Below are 20,679 nucleotides of genomic sequence, written 5' to 3' on the forward strand. Positions count from 1 at the left end.
TTTGCTACCAGCACACAAACAGCTTTAAGCAGTTTGGCAAGATTATGAAAAATGTTTGTCTGTCTGAGTCCCTGCGGACACGGTTGTGATACTACACAACACGAAAGCAATAGGGCATTCGTGGGTTTGCAGCCGGAAACCACCAGCTTTTTCTTTATGAATGCAACCCTACGGAGTCCCCCTTGTACACTGCTCCACCTTGATACCTGAGCTCGCCCAGGTATAACCCAGTGACGGTCCATTCCGCTTTGCAAAGGCTCCACCAGTTCAGAGAGGTGAGTCAGTGTTGGCTTCTCTCTGCCGGTTTCTTTCCAAGCCCTGAGAACAGGAAAGGGGTGAAAACAGGAGAACCCATAGAGGCCTAGGTCCCATGGCACCTTTTAAGACCAATACATTTTAATTCTGGGTGTAAGCTTCCATGTGCGGGCACCCTTCTTCAGATACACCCTCTCTCCCCCTATCTGTGAGGTTTGATGAAGTCTGTCCAGGTGTATTTGAAGAGGTGTGCCTGCACATGAAAGCTGATACCCACAATTAAACTTTGTTGACTTAAGGGTGCCACAGGACTAGGGAGAGAGGAAGGAGTAAGCACACATAATAAATATGCTGTTCCCTGCTTCAGGGGAGTTACAAGTCCGTGTAAGCATACCAATGTCTGGCAACCAAAGCGTTCAAGACAACATGCAAAAATTGATCAACCCGTTGGCTTTTGAACGAAGTGTAGGGTGTCCTCCAGGCGTGACCAAACTCTGGATTTCCAAATATCCATGAACTACAGTTACATTGAGCCTCTGCCAGCAGGGGCTTATGGTAATTGTAGTCCATGGACATCCGGAGAGCTAGTTTGGCCACCCTTGGCGGCCTGCACCTCTCAAGTGTTTCAGTCCTGCTAGATTTGACTCCCAAGATTTTCGGGGTACAACCTTTCGAGGGTTACTCCCTCCGTCAAGAGTTAAAGATCGGCAGACTCTAATCTGGAGAGCCGGGTTCGGTTCAGGCCGGGAATTCTGCCTGTCACAGGGCGGGGCAGTCATCTTAATTTTATCACAAACCATGCTACAAAGGTGAGGTAACAACGCTATTTATTCTGGAGGGAAAAATTTACCTCAGACCGAGGAAGCTCATGGAGCCAAGACTAGGCAAGGTTTGAGGCAGAGGGGACCCTCAGTGTTGTCTAATGCAGGGGTAGTCAACCTGTGGTCCTCCAGATGTCCATGGACCACAATTCCCATGAGCCCCTGCCAGCAAACGCTGGCAGGGGCTCATGGGAATTGTAGTCCATGGACATCTGGAGGACCACAGGTTGACTACCCCTGGCCTAATGAAGCCCACCCTCCAAAGTAGCCAGGGGATCCCCAGGTTCCACCAGGAGGCTGGCATCCCTAGTTCATTCTCCCAAGCAGCCCTTTTCTCTGGGAGAACTGATCTCTCTAGTCTGGAGATGAGCCATAATTCCAGCCTGGGGATCCCCAAGTCCCGGCTGGAGGCTGGCATCCCTGCCACTGGGGTGAAAGGCGGGCTGGATATGAAGCCAATCCCCAAAGCACAAGCGGGACGCCTGGAAGAAGCCTCCGCCCGCCTCGCCTCCTGTTGCTGCGGCGGCTCCATTGCTGCGCTTGGCAGAGGTGGGGAGGGAGGCGAGAGGAGGGAGGCGGGAGCCCGGCGGCCCGGCCCTTTCGGCCAGCCCAGCAGGCGAGCAGGAAGTGGCGGCGAGCAGCCCTGGGCAGGCGAGGCGCGCCGCTTTCCCGCGGGGGACCTTTGAAAGTTCCCCAGAGGTGAGTCGCCCTAGAGGGAAGGCCTGTCCCCGCAAGGGGAATCGGACCCCTGCAGCCCAAACCTTCTCCCTCGGGGAGGGCTAATTAGAAATTGGGGCTCATGAAGTTTGGTGTGTGTCCCCCCCACACACACACAGCAGGGAGGGCCTTTCCTCCTTTGAACAAATTTAAACTCCCCCCCCCCCAAGCAGACTCCCCTTCTTTAGGGCTAGCAGCTTTTCAACTGGTCCTTCTCCTCGTCCCCTTTGGTATTGGGTCGAAAAGCTGAGTTGCCATCCTCCAGGTGGGGCCTGGAGATCTGCTGCTGACCTCCAGGAAATAGAGATCACTTCCCCTGGAGAAAAGGGCTGTTTGGACAAGCTCTATGACCCCCCTCCCCAAACCCCGCCCTCCTTGGGTTCCGTTTCCGAAATCTCCAGGTGAGCCACAAGGGAGGGGAGTAGAACAAGATGAGAAGTTAATAAAATGGATCAATATTGCCCCACCCAGAGCTGGCAGAGCTCTACTTAACAAACATCCATGATTCGAACCTGGGTCTTCCCAGGTTCTAGCTTGACACTCTAGCCACTGCACCACGCTGGTTCTCCTGTGCTGATTGGAGCAGGGAGGGGTGGGGGAGTAATTGTGCCTTTCAATGCTAGCTATGAAAAGGCTTGAAGCAAGAATCTGAATTTGGGAAGGAACAATCACATTCCTCCCCTGGGCTGCCAACTCAACATTCAGAAATTCCTCGAGATTTGAGGGAGGAGCCAGAGAGATCGGGTTTTCGGGAGGGGGGGGAGCATGGTAGGCTAGAACAGCATGCAAGTCTGCCTTCCAAAGCAGGTATTTCCTTCAAGAGAAGTGGAATAATCAAAGTTTCATAATTTGTGGGCTTTGCTCTCCAGAGGACAATCCTCCATTGGTCACTCCCAACTCAGTAATCCCCCCAAATATTTTTAAAAGCAGCTTGCAAGGTCTCCCTCTTGGGTCCTTTGCTACTTAAATCCCCTGCTTGTTCCAAACCCCTTAAATCTGCTGGGTTTTCCAGGCTGGGCATGGGCTGGTCCCATCTCATCACCTGGCTTGCAACCCCCCTGGTTCTCAACATCAACTTTGGTTCTGGAAACAATTCCCTTTTCCCCCTTTCCCTGTGTTTTCAGGGGCCTTCTGAGCAGAGCCAGAACACTCCCTCAGCAAACAGAGTATCCCGCAGCTGGGACTGAGAAACCGCTGTTGGCTGGAAAGAGGCAGGCTCTCTCTCTCTCCCCCCCCCTCTCCACACCCACGCAAGGAAGTGGTTGCATTTCTCAGAGAGGAAAGGGGAAGTCAGAGGACTTCGGAGCAGCAGACTTCAGCTTTGCGATCGTCTGTGGCTGCTGTTCATGTTGACTGGCCAGAGTCCATGAACTAGCCAGGCCTCTGGTTCCCGTTACAGACGGCGGAGTGAGAAACGGAGACTCCCTTTTCCTGCAAGGTAAGTGTCAGAGACGCTCCCTCTCCTTTCCTAGCAGATGTGTCCTCGGCTCCATCGAGCATTTGGCTCACCCCCAGTGTCTCTCTGCCCTCTCTCCGATTTCCTTGCACTCCAGAAGTTCCAGAGTAGCACGGGTGGGGAGGCAATTTTCTCCCCTCTGATATTTCCCTGCTTCCTGCCTGTAAATTTTCCCATCAGAATTCTCTGCTGGGTTTGGAGGCTGGTGTCCTGCTACGAGCAGCAGGGTCTGCGTGGATTTTGAAGACACGCCTTCCGGTCTCTTCCAAGACTGAAGTTTAGGCTTGAGTCCAGCTGGAGTTCTGTTTTGCGAGGATCGCATGGGTAAGCTCTGTGGTCATACAGAGTCTCTTCTTAGGCTTTCTAGCTTGTCCTGAACACCACGGTGGGGGAGATGGGCTTTTTTGGGGAGGTGGGAAGAAACATACAAAATAGCTATTCAAGCACCCCCACCCAGGCAAAAACACTTCCCCAAAGGCGAGCACATTTCTGCCTCACTTCTCCCGACCACGCAATTATGATCCTGCAACTGAAGTGGTAACCACCCACACCCTGCCGGACTCCAGCCAGGTTTCATCAGGTTCCCAAACCGGCGGATGAAACTTTTACTGCTTAGGCCCGTCCCACCCCAGCTAGTCAAACTCGGATTTTGATGTACTCGTTTCTTCCTGATCGTCATTGAACGAAGTCCGGCAATTTTGTTTGTCTCCGTTGATGGTCCTGTCCTTCCCTTCATTTAGGGTGGCGTCTATGTTCCCCGCACAACAGCCGTGCGAGGTAGGCTAGGAGTGGCTGGCCTCCCAGTAAGATCCATGATAGGGAGGGGGACTCAAACTTCGGTCCCCTTCCTCCAAATCTGACACTTGGGCTGAAGACATCCAGCCATGATCCCACACTCTTATTTGCATTTTGTTTTTAAAATCCCGCTTGCCTTATTGGCTGCCAGACAGACGGGATGAGTTCACCGCCTGGAAGGCATTTGTCATCATCCCCACTGAAGACCAACAAAACCACACGCATCTGGGAAATGAGCATGGATTATTCCTTTTTCAGGAAGCTGTTGCGCCTGTCAAGGAGGAGGGACAGGTGTTTCCCCTCCCGGACACACCTCGCCATGCTGGGCGTCCTCATTTCCCCCATGACGCAGTGGCAAGGCAGAACCTGGGGCATTGCCAGGCCCCTCCAGAGAGGCATCAGCCTGGGAGCAAACTGGGGCTCCACAGGGCACCCATTCCCTCTCTGCCACGGCCTCCCAAATCTGGGATGTGGGAAGGGCATCTCTGTGTGCGTAGGACCATCAAGTTGCTTCTCACGTATGGTGACCCTGTGAATTAATTAATATCCTCCCAATATCCTATTGTGAAGGCCGCAGGTTCCTTGTTAGAATCAATCCATCTTAGTGTCTTTTCCACTGACTCTTCTCATCTGACTAAAGTACAATAGCCTCAGTTTTAGGGATGCCAACCTCCAGGTGGGGCCTGGGGATCCCGCAGAATTACAGTTCTTCTCCAGGCAATGGAGATCAGTTCCCCTGGAGAAAATGGGTGCTTAGCGGATGGGCTGTACGGCATTATACCCCATTTAAGTTCCTTCTCTGCCGAAATCTCACCCCTGCCCAAGCCGCAAAGTCTTCTGGATTTTTGAACCCGGAGCTGGTAACCCTGCTCAGTTTAGTCCTTTTAGCTTCTAGGGAGAGTTCAGGCTTGATTTGGTCAAGACTCCGCAAGATTATAAACCATCGTGGGAGAGGGGTGGGCCTGTGTGCATTTTGCAATGTCTCCCTCGGTTTGCATTTGAGAGGGACAGAGACGTGTCCTCCCTTTCCCTGCCCACCTCGACTGCGATGCCAGTGAATGAACCGGGGACTGTGGGAAAGTTGCAGTCCTCTTGAGAACGCCCCTTCTGGCTTGCTTGCTTGCTTTTTTCATCCCCTGGTTTTAAAAGCAAGCTTCCTGTTTTCAAAGGTTATCAGAGCCTGTCCAGCTTCCTTTCAAAGGCGACTCAGAGCTGACGGAACTGGGACGGAGAGAAGGAGACCTATATTCTTTGCCCTGTAGTGCTTTCCAGGGAATTTCTCCACCCTCCTGTTCAACAGAACAGGGACTAGTTCACATCCCTGACAAACCTCACCATTCCACAAAATGCTGAGTTTAAAACCAGATCAAGAGAGCTTTAACTCAATGCAAACACAGCTCTAGTTCTTTCCAGCCAACGTGTGCTTGGTTTGGGACCCGCTGAAGAGACTTCAGAGTATGTACAGAGTGCCTTCCTCTCTCGGCTGAGCAACAAAGGCTTGTGGTATGGGAATAACGGAGCTTCTCAGTCAGCCTCTGGGTTGCCAGGCTCCAGGTCGGGCCTGGAGATTTCCCAGAATTAGCACTGATCTCACAGAAGAAGAAGAAGAAGAAGAAGAAGAAGAAGAGTTGGTTCTTATATGCCGCTTTTCCCTACCCGAAGGAGGCTCAAAGCGGCTTACAGTCGCCTTCCCATTCCTCTCCCCACAATAGACACCCTGTGAGGGAGGTGAGGCTGAGAGAGCCCTGATATCACTGCCCGGACAGAACAATTTTATCAGTGCTGTGGCGAGCCCAAGGTCACCCAGCTGGTTGCATGTGGGGGAGTGTGGAATCGAACCTGGCATGCCAGATTAGAAGTCTGCACTCCTAACCACTACACCAAACTGGCCCTCTCTCTCCGCTTCCCTGGAGAATAATAAAATGTCAGCTGTGCAGGGTGGAGTCTATGGTGCTATAATTACTAAGGTTTCTCCTCTCCCCCCCCCAAAAAAATTCTAGTTATTTCCCAATCTGGAGCTCCACCCACAAATCTGGAAAGTCCGAACGTAGAGCTGGCAACCCCATAATCTTTAATGGTATTTTTCAGCCCAGGTGCTCCAGAAGGCTCAGATGTTCTTAACTTCATGTTAAAGGCGAGACCTGAAAAAGAAACTCTTTATTTCCTTCTGCCCAAGGTTGAGAAGGCATGGCGTACCACAACTTCCTGCTTGAGCCCATCAGCTGCCACGCCTGGAACAAGGACCGAACCCGTAAGTCCTCCAGCCACAGGGTTACCAGCCCTCCTCTTCTCAAGCGTTCTGGGGAGGTTTATTCCATTGTAAAATCTCTACCCAGCCTTTCTGCCCTCCTCAGATAAAGGTGTGGGATGCTGACACGCCCCTGCTTCTGAAAAAGGCAGCCCTGAGTCAAGTTCTCCTGCCTTCTGCATAATCATGGTGTCGGATCTGCCCCGTTCTCCTTTCCCTGCGTTTTTTCCACTCTTCCATTGATTGGGGGTGGTGGGAGGGGGGAATAAAAATGAGGTATGCAATTCTTATTAGTTTACAAGGGAGGGAGCCTGTTTTACGCTCCTTCCATTTTTGGCGGCAGCCCTGCGGGGAGCACAGGATCCAATTCCTCCTTAATCGTAAAGAGACTCACTGCGTGCAGAGGGAGGCCATGAAGCTCACAGAGGCGGAGGCCCAGGGTAGAGGCGAAGAGGACAGAAAGTTACTGTCCACTGCATGAATAGATCTCCAAGAGAGAATATGGCCATTGTTTGTGGATCAGTGGCTCGCCCTGGCCAATCACGGCCGGCGAGACTTCCTCTACTCCAGCTGTCGCGTTTGAAAGAGCGGTTGTGATTGCGTCATTGCCCACAAGCATAAAAAGCTCTCTGAGAGGTTGGTGTTACAGAGAAGAAACGAACCTTGTGCATGTAAGAGGCTGGGGAATACCCAAGGCAAGGCTGTGACTCCTGGAGGATCTTAGGTAGCCTTAGGGCACCAAGGCTAGATTACTATTGTGCGTTATACGTGGGACTGCCCTTGAAAACTGTTCAGCTGCTTCACTGGTTTGCATGGGTGTGAACACATGAGATTCCCTGGCCTTTTGAGTTTGCAAAGATCGGCACTCGCCGCTAGTACATTTCTGGGCTCAAAATGTCTTGGGATTAGGGCAATCTAGAATAGCCTCTTCCCCTTAGAATATGGGTTTCTTTTCAGCCATAACCTTGCTGTTGACCCCCATTCCACAGAACTGGCCATCTGCCCCAACAACCACGAAGTTCACATCTATAAGAAGGACGGGGCGAAATGGAGCAAGGCCCATGAGCTGAAGGAACACAATGGGCAGGTGACAGGTAAGGGGGCATTGCCTTAAGCCCTTTTCCTCCCAGGCTTCCCGCTCGGCCACCAGCTGTTGCTGTTCCTCTTTGCCCCTTGAATTGTCTGATCCAATTTTTAAAAGCATCAGGATGAGGCTCCCTGGGTTGGCCCTGAACTCCGTCGAAATGACCTTGCAAGGTGGTTGTCAATAGAGAGAGCCATGCATGTCGGGCCTGTGCTCCTTGAAGAAAGGGCTGTTTTTTTTAAAAAATCTAATGGACAGGTGGAACTCCATGATGGGTTAAGGCTTTCTGAGCCTCCTGCCACCCGAAATATTGCCCTTCCTTGTCTCATTGGACGGCCCTTGGATCCCACAACGCTGCTACTGCTGCCCTTTAGGAGAGAAAGCTGGAAATATCGCTGCAGGACAGGGCATGTAATGGTCCAGGGTACCCCCTGCTGGCCATTGTGTGCAATTTCCCCTCTGCGGTCTTTATTTTCTCCTTTGCGTTTTTAAAAACACACTTAGCCAAGAGGCCGGGAACTTCAGTTGGGCTTCACGGTACTCTGAGAGTTGCAGAAGGAAGTTCCCAATATTGCAAAGCCCTGGGTTTGAGTCCTGCATGATAAGGCTCAGAAAGCAGCCTTGGAACTTAGCCTACCTCTCAGGGTGAAAGGAATGAGTGTGGGAAGAGGCATGCACACCCTCTGGCTACCACTTGGCCTTCACTCCAAGGTGGAGCTGGCCGTCCTTGGCAGACCTTGACTCCCTTTGGGGTCAGGTGGGAAGCAGGGACTGGCCCAGGGCTGCAGAGGAAGCTTTGTGGCCAAGGGAGGATTTATGGGCAAGGTCTCCCAGGCTCTAGTGGGACACTCTAAGGGAGGGATCCCCGCTTTTCCTGCTGAGAGTTTCAAGAAAGTGGGTGTGTCTTCTGAACCCCCGCTGGAGATCTGATTGGCTGCCGAAGTTAAAAGAACATGGCCGCCCTCCTATAGTTGCTGTGGTTCTGTCTCTGTCTCCTCCACTGCCCTTTGCATTTTTTAAAATTATTCCACCTGGCCCTTGCTTCCTTTCCGCCCCTCGTGGGGGCTGTTTCGTGGCTACACCCACCGCCTGGTGTTTGAATTCCAGCAGGGCCCATAGGTTGGGGACCACTCAGGGGCTCTGCCTCAGAGTCTCCCCCACATTGTATCTGAAGAAGTGTGCAAGCATACCGATATGCCCAGGATGAAACTTTGTTGGTCTGAAAGGCCCTGCTTCCCAGCAGCATGGCGGCCCACTTGAATATCTTCCTTCCACAGGCATTGACTGGGCCCCGGAGAGCAACCGGCTGGTGACCTGCGGCACGGACCGCAACGCCTACGTCTGGACTCTGAAGGGCAACGTCTGGAAGCCCACCCTGGTCATCCTGCGGATCAACCGGGCCGCCCGCTGTGTGAAATGGTCCCCCCAGGAGAACAAGTTTGCGGTGGGCAGCGGCTCACGGCTCATTTCCATCTGCTACTTTGAGCAAGAGAACGACTGGTGAGGCTCCTCCACTCCAAGCTGCAGGGTCCCCGCTTTAAACTCTCTGCAAGCAGAAAGCTAGCTTGTCAGGGCTCGCTTCCAGAAATGCCTGCTTTCCACAGGCGAGTTTTTGAGGCTGGGGGGAGCATTGTGCCTGGGTGGGAGGCTCGCAACCATCTCAATTTGCCTACTTTTCTCCACAGCAAATAATAGGGTGGGGCTTGCTCGTTGTGTGAGCGGCGGGTCTCTCTCCTCGGAGCAATAATCAACGACTCCCTCTCTCCTAGGTGGGTTTGCAAGCATATCAAGAAACCCATTCGATCCACCATCCTCAGCTTGGACTGGCACCCCAACAATGTCCTGCTGGCAGCCGGATCCTGCGACTTCAAATGCAGGTAAGCGACCATTTCTTTACACCCACGGCCTTGCTGAAATCCCAAGCGGCAGCCCTATAAGGTAGGCCAACGTGATGATCGACATATTGCAGATGTGGGGGTGGGGCAGTTCACAACAGAGGCCAAATTTCACGTCCCATCTGGGGTCCTAAACCCAAAAGGCTGCTCCACCAGAAAAAGACGGCAAGATAACATGATAAATGTGGCAACATACTTGTTGTCATTGCCTGGTTTTGAATGCCACAGAGGTGGCTCCCACTTCCCGTGGGGTCTGTCCAGATCCCCCCACAGCCTCCCTTTGCTTCCTCGCCTAGGATCTTCTCCGCCTACATCAAAGAGGTCGAGGAGCGCCCGTCCCCGACGCCCTGGGGCTCCAAGATGCCCTTTGGAGAGCTGATGTTCGAGTCGAGCAGTCCTTGCGGCTGGGTGCACAGCGTCTGCTTCTCCGAGAGTGGCAACCACGTGGCGTGGGTGGGCCACGACAGCACCATCTGCCTCGCCGACGCCAACAAGAAAGCAGCGTAAGTGGGACGCCTGGGGTGACGGCTTCGAAGATTGTCACTCGTCTTCCTTTCTGGGTTGCTAACGATTCTGGCCCTGTTTCCCTCAACAGCGTGGCTTTGCTTTCCACTGAGATGTTGCCCCTCTTGGCCGTGACCTTCATCACCGAGAATAGTTTGGTGGCTGCTGTAAGTCGAGAACGCGTGTGTATCGAAGGAGGGAGGGCTGCTTCCTCTGCCACCCTTTGCATGCCCAGGAAAATGCCAATCACCCCTTTTGGGGTCAGGAGGTGAATTTCTTCCAGGCCAGACTGGCCAGGGATTCTGGGAATCTGAGCATGGAATTAGGGTCGCTTGACCCTAGGGTGATTGACAGGTGGTTCTGCCTCCTGCATTTTGGAGGGGGTTGGACTAGATGACCCAGGAGGTCCCTTCGAGTCCCATGGTTCTATGAATCTTAATCAACTGTGAGTTTGGCCTCTTGGTAAATTACTGAAGCAAATTAAGAGCTGGACAGTGGGGAACCATGCAGTTATCTTTGCTTAAAGCTTATGTGAATTTACTGCCAGTTTTCAGTGCCGCTCTGTAAGGTTCCTGCCAATGAGTCGTTGGCCTGAGCCATTCTGCTCTGCTAAAAAATGCCAACCTACTACAGATGCCAACCTCCAGTTGCAGCCTAGAGACCTTCTGAACTTACAGTTGAGCTCCAGACTGCAGAGATCTGGTCCCCTGGAGAGAAACGGCTCCTCGGAGGGCAAGAGCAAAACTGTGTTTCTCCTTCAAGATACCACCGGGCAAATTTTGTTCTGCTGTTTGGTCGTTCGAAAAAGCTAGCTCTTCTGAGCAGAGCCCCTCCTCTTGTCTTTCCCCAGGGCCATGACTGCTGCCCCCTGCTGTTTGCCTACGACAGCCAGCAGGGCACCCTGAGTTTTGGGGGAAAGCTGGACATCCCCAAGCAGAGCTCCCAGCGTGGGCTGACGGCGCGAGAGCGCTTCCAGAACCTGGACAAGAAGGCCAGTTCCGATACTAACAGCAGCAACAGCGTGGACACGCTGCATAAGAACAGCATCAGGTAAGCTCTGCCACTGAGCCCAGGGTCTCAGGCAGAGGTCTTCCCCATCACCTACTACCTGATCCTTTTACCTGGAGATGTCGGGGATTGAACCTGGGGCCTTCTGCATGGCAAGCAGGGGCTCCCCCACTGAGCCATGACCCTCCCCAGCCTGGAAACACTGAGTGGGCCCTAGGAGAGATGGGGGGGGGCCCATGCTAGTTTCTAGCCCACCTCAAGCTCAGCCAAACACGATCCTCTCTAAGCTTTGCCTCCCCTTTTTGTATTTTTAGTCAAATATCCGTGATCGCCGGAGGGAAGGGCAGCTGCTCCAAGTTCTGCACCACTGGAATGGACGGGGGGATGAGCATCTGGGACGTCAAGGTGAGCAACAGAGGGACAGACCAGAACCAATGGGATGAAATTAATTCAAATGAAATTCCATCTAAACATCCGGAAGAAGTTCCTGACAGTTAGAGCGATTCCTCAGTGGAACAGGCTTCCTCGGGAGGGGGTGGGTTCTCCCTCATTGGAGATTTGTAAACAGAGGCTGGAGAGCCATCTGATGGAGAGGCTGATTCTGTGAAGGCTCAAGGGGGTGGCAGGTGACAGTGGATGAGCGATAGGGCTGTGAGTGTCCTGCACAGTGCAGGGGGTTGGACTAGATGACCCATGAGACCCCTTCCAACTCTACGATTCTAACAGAAGAGCACTGCTCCTCTCTAATTGCTACCCCACCCCAACCGCCCTCCATTTCCCCCTCCCCAATTTTTCTCCCTTGACCCCCCCATGTTGCCTTTCGCAGAGCCTGGAGTCTGCCATGAAGGGCCTGCGTATCAAGTGAAAGAACCGCCGGGGGAAAGGCCGTCTCCGCCGTGCTTCTCCGGGGCCTTCCTGCCTGATGGATCTTTGCTTCCTTAACCTGCTTTCCTTCCTGCCGGTAGGCAAGTGACCTGCAGAGACAAATCGAGGCTCCTCTGCTCGCTGATTTCAGGGGAGGGGAACTTATTAGCCTAGCTCAGTAACAATAATAAAGAAATGCTGGTCATAAATCGCCCAACGGAAGTGGTTTCGCCTTGCGTCCATGCGTGGGGGACGGGGACGGGCCGTATGCTCCTATTCCAGCGGTTCTTTCTCGGCATATTGGTCTTCCGTGCTCAGCAGTTTGTGAGTGGTTAGCTATGGGGTATGTCTCACGAGGAAAAGCAGCCTTGCTCTGTCCCCTAGAGCGCAGGGAGCCAGAGGCTCTGCGGTATAGGAAGCCGGCATTTCTGCTAACTAAGACGACGGGTCCCCAACCTCTTTTGAGTGTCTGGGGGCCACTGGAATTCCAGCACCGAGTAGGGCATCCATAAAATGAATCAGCGAGAGAGGAATGCAGCCCCAAATGCAGGGGAGAATTTTGAAAACTAAATTGGGAAAAGGGAGGGAGACCACAACCGTGGAGGTAGCAGTGGCTCTTGAGAGGTTATTTAATCTACGTGGCCAATCAGATCTCTGGTACCCCTGCTTAGCAGGAACCCCACATGGCCCTGCCCACTTTTCTAAACCTACTTGGAGGGCGCCCTGTTGGGGACCCTTCAGTCGAGATGCTTACGTCTCTTCTCTGGGTAGCTGTGAGATGAAGCAGAATGAGGCGCCCTCCGAAACGGTCCTTCGGAACAGCGACTCAGAGGCGGAATCCGAGCTCAGACGGAAGGGAATTCTTAATGCTCTAAACAGCAGGCCTTTCCAGGGTGCAGCTGTTCTTGAATTTAGAAACAGTGCCTTTGCTATCGGAAATAGTTTTTTCGGATCGGGGCGTTTTAATGTGGCCGTCGTTGGGTGATGGAGAAGCAAACCTCAGCTGTGGAAGCTTCTTGGAGCCAGACTGGGTGACTTATAGAAGCAAGAGAGCGGCCGGAATGGCCCACACTATCCCCTAAGATGGTCAGAGTTCAGAAGTAGGGTCAGCAAGGGAGGTCTGAGGAAGACCAGGGTTTCCAGCAAAGCCCCTCTTCTGGAAAGAACTCCCACGCTGCCATCTGAACGTCTGCCATGACCTTGGACAAAACAACAAAAACAAACCCGGGCCAAGCAGTTTACGATAATTTAAACTTTATTCAGCCAAATATACAAGTTTTGTTTCCAATTTGCATCCCTTCCAACATGTTTGAGCTGTCAAGAAAGGTGTGTTTGTTTGTTTGGAGTTTAAAAAGTCACCATCCTGGATTTTGGAGGAGGGGAGAGGGGGGGGGATTACTGACGGCTTTCCGAAAGATAAGGTGGGGGGGGGGTGAGGGGAGGCCAGCGAGACTCAAAGGAGCGGCATGGGTCGGTTCGGAGGCCGAAGGAGCGGTACGGTCGGCTTCGAACGCATCCATGTTACACAGCAGCTGAAGTTCTACCGGCCGCTTTGTGGCCGGATGCCTCCCACCCCTCTGGGGTCCATGCACCGAATCACCTATCCCCACCCCATCGGCAGATTCATGGCTGCATTTCAGCCCCCACCATACCCCTGGATATGTGAACTGTCCTGTTAGAACACACGGCAAAACAAGCGAAAAGAAAACCGAACCGTTTGGGTCCCGTCCCCCCACCCCTCAAAATGGCTCCGCGGAAAGGTACCACTCCTCTACAATTCTGCACCAGACGTTTTAACAGCTGCCCCCACCCCTTCCCGCCCTGTCCCCCTACCCCACCCCAGCCCGCCCCATGGAAATTCTGTGCCCAGATGAAGACAAACGTGTCGCTGTCAAGTGTCTCTTGGAGGTGAAGACGATGCTGGTGCCGCAGCTCTCTCTACCCAGCCTGGCGCGGGCATGGCGCGGCGGAGATCCTGACAGGCACCCGCCGGGCACGGCTCCTGGGAATGCCCTCCTCTCGCCCGGCCCGCGCTTACTTGTTGAGGGAAAGCGACTGCAATCGCTTGCCGGCTGCTGAGGCTTCGTCTTTAGCTGAAGGGTGTTAAAAATAAGATTAGGCGGGATGGAAAAGTTGTGAAAGGGTGCAGAAAGGGTGCTGCTGTGCTGAAAGGCAGGCAGTGCAAGCAGGGGGTGCATCTGCCATTTGTACTTTTTGGTCACAGTGATGCAAAGGGCATGTTGACAAAAGAGAACAGCTTCGAGTAAGGGATGTGGCATCGCCTCGCCTCTGAAGTCACATGTTTACAGGATGCGTGGCATCTCTAAAAAAAAACTCAAATGCTTGCTAAATAAGAAGTTAGTTTTATTTTTAATGTGGTACCTTGCCTGAGCAAAACAAGGAAGCGTTCAACTCGGCTGTCATACGGCCCACCATGCAAAGCAGGAATTCTCAGAGCTCTCTCAACCTAACCTACCTCAAAGGGTTCTTGAGAGGACAAAACGGAGCAGAGGGGAACAATATCATCCATTCTGAGTTCCCATGGGGAAGAAAGGTGGGGTAGGAATGAATGTATTAAGTAACAACAGGAGGTCCAGACCAAACCAGAGTGTGTGCTTTTCACAATACAGCGGAGTAGCCTCACCTTTTCTTTCCTCCTCCTTTTTTTTGGCTGCCTCTTCCCTCTGTTTCCGGATGATTGCTAGCCGGGCGAGATCTGCCTTGGCCTGTTCCGTCTTTCCGGCAAGGTGCATTTTCATGTATCGTTCTTTCGCTTTCTGTTTTTCAATTTCCTCGCTGTCGAGAGTACAAAAGGCAGCCCCCCCCAAAAAACCCTCTTAGGATCCAGCGGATGGGCAAAAATACATTCTGAGAGACAGGAAGTGCTGAAAACCACCGCCAGGCTCTCCCCGCAAACCCCCATGTGGCTTCAGCTCAGTGGCAGAGCAGCACGCTCAGCCTGAAGAAGGTCCCCAGTTAAATCCCCGGCACCTCCAGCCAAAAGGATCTTGTAATTACACAGGGAGGCTCAAACTGTGGCTCTTCCATGGACTACAATCATAGAAGATGGACATCTGGAGAGCCACAGTTTGGCTACGCCTGTGCTTAGTAGATGATGTGAAAGACCTCCCCCCTGAGCCGTTGGGGAACCCCACAGCCCTTCCACCGTGCCCTTGCAGACGCCGCCCTCCACCCAGTCCCGGCATCTCAAGGAAAGGAGACCTGCTTACCGCTCCCTTCGTGATAGTTCCCTGGGGCCTTCCAGGTCTATCTGGGTGACTTTTTTGGCCGCCTGTGCAACGCGATTGGGGTTCTCGATGTCTATCATGCCTTCCACTCCTTTGTGCTTTGGCTGAAACCGAGGAAGAGGGCGAGGGCTCAGTTGGGATGGCTCCTTTTACTGGTTCACAATTACTCCCAGAGACACGCAGTGCCTTTTGCCGATTTACAACACTGCACAGACACACGCAGTGCCAAGGACACCTTACACGTACTCAGCAGACTGGGAGAGCACAGACAAACAAACAAATACACACCATGTCTCTGAGGACAGAAGAGCACATGTGGCTTGCGATTAATGCCCACATTTTAAAAAATCAGCCATGCCTGAGATAGATTTCCCTGGGGACAGTTTGATGCAGAGATGGCCAAACTGTGGTTCTCCAGTTGTCCATGGACTACAATTACTACAAGCCCCTGCCAACTGGCCACGCTGGCAGGGGCTCATGGTAATCACAGTCCGTGGACATCTGGAGAACTACAATTTGGCCTCCCTTGGTTTAACGACAGTGAGGCAGAAATCTTCACAAGGGTTTTGCGTTGACGGTCCACGCACAAGGGACCCGCAAGCGTTAGATGTGACGTCAATTCGCCTTCCGGGAGATCTCGCCCCTACCTGGTAGTCTTCATCCTCCTCCTCCTCCTCGCTCTCGTCGGAATCGAGCGACTTCTTCTCCTTTTTGGGCTCTGCCGATGCCCCGTCGCCTCCGTCCTCCTGGTCTGCCTCCTCTTCCTCCTGCAGAAGACAGAACGGTTAGAAGGACTGGGCGGATAGAGAATCGAATGCCAGCAGCTGAAGGAGAAACCAAGAGACGTACTGGCCCAAGACAGTCTGGCTCCTTTGGGACAGGGCCAACTGAGTCTTGTAGAATGGTACTGCTAGAACTTTCTCTGCCCCACTTTCCAGGGCATCTGCTGTGGGGAGAGGAAGGGAAGGCAGCTGGAAGCCGCTTGGAGACGCCTTTGGGTAGTGAAAAGCGGGATATAAAAAGCCAGCTGTTTTTCTATGGGGATGGACTTCACCAGGTTTGAGGCGGTCATCCAATGGTCATATTTAATCAATTATTCACTTGTACCCGGCCCTTCTTCCCAACAGGGACCCAAAGCGGTTGACGTCGCTCCCCTCTCCTCCATTTGACCCTCACAGCGACCCAGTTAGGCTGAGAGAATGCGACTGGCCCCAGGCGATCCAGAAAGCTTTCATGGCACAAGGAGGGAGCCATGCTCAATACTAGTCCGATACTTCTGAACAACACAATGTCAACTGCTAGTGGAGTGTGAGGACAGTACAGCAGAGTCTCCTAAGTCAAATGAAGCCCATCAGGGAAAAGGTGCATCAGGGAGTCCCCCGGGGGCCATCCTGGCTTGTTCAACGGAGACTCAAGATTTTGGAGGGGGCTTACTTTGGCCTTCTGCTTCTCTGCTTGGAGCTGGGCGTCGATCTCCTCGGGGCTGGTGTACTGCCTCGCTCGGCCCTTGTGGCCTCCTTTTCTCCCTGCAAAGAAAAGAGCTGGTTTAGCAAAGGGTTCTGCCTGGGCATCACTGCCCCTGCCCTCACTTGCCCTCACCCAGTCCAGTTTCATCCACATCTTCCCTTTGGCATCAATATCTACTAGATGACAGAAACAGCTTGCAGATTCTGATATGCATGTTGATCTGACACTCAATCCAAAACAGAGACTGTATGGGGTTTTGGCCAGAGCCAGGAAAGTGTATTTACGGTATAGAAGTTTTTCCACCCCGCTTTTTACAACCTGAAGGTCTCCAGGTAGCTGACATTCACCTTCCCTTCCTCTCCACACAACAGACACCCTGTCAGGTAGGTGAAGCTGAGTGAGCTCTGAGAGAACTGTGACTGGCCCAAGTTCACCCAGCTGCAATCAAGCCCAGTTCTCCAGACCTAGAGGCCACCACTTTTAACCACTACACCAAACTGGCCCTGGGTCTGGCAAAGCAGCTCTTGGGAGGACCTCGACGCGAGTCCGGAGAAGTGCCCCAAATAAGAATCTACCACCCCATGGGGAAGACGGTGGGGTACAAAAGCTCCAAAACACCCCCCAAGTGATTTCACAGCACCCAGCCTGAGGGCCGATATGGCCACGTGTTTGCTGCCTTACTATGCACCAGTCAGCCAATGTGTCAGTCGCTGCCCCCGCCTCCCCACACATGCTGCTGCCTGACTCACAGTCTGGGCTGCTGCCCAAGTGCCAATTCTGCAGCTGCTCGTTCCGCTCAGCCGCTCACGTGGGATAGCACAGGAGTGCAAGATGACAGCATCGTTCAGGCTCCACAACAATGGGCAAGGACCACGGTCTACCCTCCTCCCCGGCCTCGATCATGACAATGCACATGGCAAAACACTGGCTTAGGGCTGCACAAGATGGCCAGCTCGCCTCTGGACTCCGGTGCTTTGGGCTGTGAGCGGCCGTTCAGGCAGCAGACTGCACCAAAGAGAGGAGGGAGGCTCCTCGCCCATAGAAAACTAGCCTCTCAGGGAGACAGCAGGAGCAACCACAGAAGAAAGGACCTCGGGGAAAGAGCAGTGGGCCGTATTGAGGAGTCAGCCATATGAGATTCTGAATGCACATAAGACACACAAGACACACACTGAGCAATCAAGTACGGCAGATACAATTGTGAGAGCAGAATACGTATATTGTAGAACCAGCATGTCAGGTGGGACAACAGCTGCAAATACACTACAGAACGACTGCTGGGCATGACCCAACTACATTTAGAGCAAGATATTCTGTGGGTCTGGGCCGCTGTGTGACACAGAGCACGGGGCTAGATGGGACATTGGTCTGAGCCAATGTAGCTTCTCTTATGTTCTTAGGCTATTTGGTGCCTGGACGGGGGGGTGGGGGAAGAGAATATAATTAGCCAGTTTTGCCAAACAGAGCCCAAGGACACTGGGCAAAAAATAATCAATTTGGATCCAGCTGTTCCCATTCTCACATCCGTGCTTTAACACGGGGCAGAAGTGGGCAGCTGGCATACGGACCAGCAGCTATTTAGAGAGAGCTGTGGATGCTTGCTAGAATTGCCAAATGCCTGATTTTGTTTACGAGACCTGCATTTCTAGCCCCGCTTGTAACGGCATATCTTCTGGCACCCATCTAAACCAAACTGTGCTGAACTCTCTGTTGCCAGAGAACAGGACTCCTTAGCAGAGATTCTGTGTGCAACGGCTCAGTGTGCCAATCTTGGTTTATCCAACTTTGCCAAGTCTCTGGTGTTTTGTAGGGCTCGTGAGAGAGAGAAAAGCAGTTTACGTTTCTTTCAATGGTCTTCCCACCCTTCACAAACCTGCATCATCTCAGCTGTCTTCTGTACTGCGCACCCAGTGGCACAGAGGAGCTGTGCATTTGACACCAGGAAATACAGGTTCCAGCAGAGCATGCCTGAGGCAAAGGCTGTGGTTGGCAGCATCTTTTGGACAGAGGCCAAATTGGGTGTGGCGCAGCTGCAGCCTGACTCGTTGGCCCACCCTCCCCGGTCCCTGCGAGGTAGCAATCTACCACATCACTGTCAGGCGCGACTCGCTCGGACAGGACAAGCCCAATCACGTCTCCACCAGCACCCAAAAAAGGTCAGCTTTCAAACAGAGCTCTTCCCCTGCCCGCTTTCCTTTGGACAACTGGTTTAGTTAAGAAAGCCGGCCTCAAATGCGCATCATGACACAGTCATGCGCCAGCACCTTTGAAAGGAGAAAAGTTGCTTATCCGAGAAGCCAGTGGTGCAGTGGTTAGAGTGTCGGACTAAGGTCTTGGGGGGGGGGGGCAGGTTCGAGTCCACGCTCTGCCATGAAGGCTGGATGGGTGGCCTTGGGTCAGTCTAACATACCTTGCAGGGTGGTTATATTCAGTCACATCCCCCTCCAGTTGCACTGGTTGACCTCACACATGAAGCTGCTTTATACTGCCCCCATCAAGGTCAGTTTTATCTACCCAGACCACCAGTGGCTTTCCAAAGCCTCAGGCTGAGACCTTTCATGTCACCCCTAATGCCGGGTCCTTTTAACTGGAGATGCCAAGCGCTGAATTCACAAGGGACAATAATATCACAACGGAGGCCACCCATAAGCTCCAGTCTACACAAGCATCAGATGAGAGCAAGGCTGTTCCTAGATCATTTGAAGCTGCCAGGGAGGAGATAAGATAACGGGGCATGATCAGACCAAGGCGCCATCCAACCTAGCATCCAAAACTGGGAATTAACCGGTTTAACACGCAACAAAGCTGCCTTAATGAATCAAAATCAGGACTGATTATTCAGACCTTTGGTAGGTCTCCAATGTCTCAGGATGAAGTCTTCCCATATCACCTACTGCCAGATCTTTTACCTGGAGATGCTGCGGATCAAACCTGGGACCTTCTGCGTGCCAAGCAGATGTTTACCACTGAGTTACTATTCCCTCAGCTCCCAGGGTTAAGCCTGCCAGTTATGCAGGATCTTTCACCCCAGTTATCTCCCTACAAAACTACAGTAAGAGAAAAAGAACACTGTTCATTCTGCAGCCCAAGGACAGCTTCATCCCATCACCCACCCTTTGCACAGAACCAAGTCCACTTAATGTTGCCATCTCTAGGCTGGGAAATACCTGGAGACTTTGGGGTGGAGGCAGGAGCATGTAGGATTTGGGGCGGGGCCTCAGTAGGGTGTGATGCTATGGAGTCCACTTTCCAAAGCAGCTATTTCCACCAGGGGAGCTGAGTTGAGCTCTTTAGTCTGGAGATGAGCTCTTCTTCCAGGGCAGGCTTAGGTCCCACCTGGAGGCCACCATCCCACCCTCAAAACCAGCCTTTTCTCCAGAGGAACTGGTCTCTTTAGTCTCGAAATGAGCTATAATTCCAGGGGATCCCCTTAGCTCCCCCCTCCAAACCATCCCTTCTCCAGGAGAGCTTATCTCTTTAGTCTGGAGATGAGCTCTCCTTCCAGGGCATCCCCAGGCCCCACCTGAAGACTAGCATCCCTAAGTCCGCTCTCGAGCCCCGGGAAGCCCGTCGCAGGCGGAAGAGGCCACTGCAAACCCCCACCCTACTTGGCAGCCCATCCCGGGAGACCCTTGCCGCCACAACCCCCTCCTGCTGATGCAAGTCCCCGAGCAACACCTTTTAGGGGGGGGGAGGCTAAAAGCAGAATTGCGCCCGCGGAACTCCCTGCCACGGGATCTCACGCGCGGGACCATCCCCTTCCCGCCGCCCCCGTGCTTGGCTGTGCTGGCTGCTGGAGACGGGGGCGGAAGGAGAGGTTGCTCCCGCCCCCCCACCCCGGGGACCAGCCTCCGCCTCCCGCACCCACCTCCTTTGGGCATGGCGAAGACGAGGACGGCGGTTGCGGCTCCCGCGGCGAGCGACTCTTCCCCTCTCCCCGCCCGCCTCGCTTCCACACCAGCCAGGAGGCGACCCGGAAGCGGAAGCCGCCGCCCGCCGCCGCGGTGTGCGGCCTTTCTCGCCTTCCCGCCGCCCCCCCACGCGACCAAGCCCAAGTGCGCACGCGCGCCAGGCCGCGGGGCCCTGAGTAAAGAAGGACTGTCTTACACTTTGCCTGATTTGTTTTATAAAAAGAGGCCGCCGCCCCCGATTCGACACCGTTGGGATAATTTTGAGGCGGAGACTTCGATCTAGAAGAGTCAGGGTATTTTTAAAGTTTTATGTCGGAGAAGGAGTGACGGGTTCTTTAATTATAATAGTCAGGCATGGAAGTAGACGTGCCTACCGGCTTGAGAAGGCCCTGAGAGCGACAGGGGG

General features: G+C 53.3%; 2 protein-coding genes across 5 annotated transcripts; one reads left to right on the forward strand and one right to left on the reverse strand.

Annotated features, from left to right (window-relative positions):
- The first annotated feature begins 1,621 nt into the window (after positions 1–1,621).
- ARPC1B (actin related protein 2/3 complex subunit 1B) lies at positions 1,622–11,864 on the forward strand. Of its 4 annotated transcripts, XM_077316587.1 has the most exons (12): positions 1,622–1,775; positions 2,918–3,231; positions 3,430–3,573; positions 6,221–6,295; positions 7,282–7,386; positions 8,654–8,876; positions 9,146–9,253; positions 9,568–9,774; positions 9,867–9,942; positions 10,626–10,825; positions 11,098–11,188; positions 11,610–11,864. In XM_077316587.1, the coding sequence occupies exons 4-12, from the start codon at positions 6,232–6,234 to the stop codon at positions 11,646–11,648; spliced, it is 1,113 nt and encodes a 370-aa protein (XP_077172702.1). In that variant the 5' UTR covers positions 1,622–1,775; positions 2,918–3,231; positions 3,430–3,573; positions 6,221–6,231; the 3' UTR covers positions 11,649–11,864. The 4 variants fall into 4 exon arrangements, with proteins under 4 accessions (XP_077172702.1, XP_077172703.1, XP_077172701.1 ...); XM_077316588.1 differs by lacking the exon at positions 3,430–3,573 and having other exon boundaries at positions 6,133–6,295; XM_077316586.1 differs by lacking the exon at positions 3,430–3,573.
- A 1,020-nt stretch (positions 11,865–12,884) lies between these two features.
- On the reverse strand, positions 12,885–20,401 carry PDAP1 (PDGFA associated protein 1). The gene is made up of 6 exons (XM_077316593.1): positions 20,231–20,401; positions 16,330–16,421; positions 15,543–15,662; positions 14,878–14,999; positions 14,292–14,443; positions 12,885–13,740 (listed from the first exon to the last, which is right to left on the reverse strand). The coding sequence occupies exons 1-6, from the start codon at positions 20,241–20,243 to the stop codon at positions 13,682–13,684; spliced, it is 558 nt and encodes a 185-aa protein (XP_077172708.1). The 5' UTR covers positions 20,244–20,401; the 3' UTR covers positions 12,885–13,681.
- Positions 20,402–20,679: the final 278 nt, after the last annotated feature.

Source organism: Paroedura picta, chromosome 17 (genome assembly GCF_049243985.1).
Source record: "Paroedura picta isolate Pp20150507F chromosome 17, Ppicta_v3.0, whole genome shotgun sequence".
In the NCBI taxonomy this organism is placed as follows: domain Eukaryota; kingdom Metazoa; phylum Chordata; class Lepidosauria; order Squamata; family Gekkonidae; genus Paroedura; species Paroedura picta.

Coding starts and splice junctions, on each gene's coding strand:
- ARPC1B (XM_077316587.1), top strand. CDS start 6,232: ATGGCGTACCACAACTTCCTGCTTGAGCCCATCAGCTGCCACGCCTGG. Junction 8,877..9,145: donor TTTGAGCAAGAGAACGACTG/GTGAGGCTCCTC, acceptor CCTCTCTCCTAG/GTGGGTTTGCAAGCATATCA. Junction 9,943..10,625: donor AGAATAGTTTGGTGGCTGCT/GTAAGTCGAGAA, acceptor GTCTTTCCCCAG/GGCCATGACTGCTGCCCCCT.
- PDAP1 (XM_077316593.1), bottom strand. Junction 15,663..16,329: donor CAGAGAAGCAGAAGGCCAAA/GTAAGCCCCCTC, acceptor TGTCTTCTGCAG/GAGGAAGAGGAGGCAGACCA. Junction 13,741..14,291: donor AAAGGAGGAGGAAAGAAAAG/GTGAGGCTACTC, acceptor AACACCCTTCAG/CTAAAGACGAAGCCTCAGCA.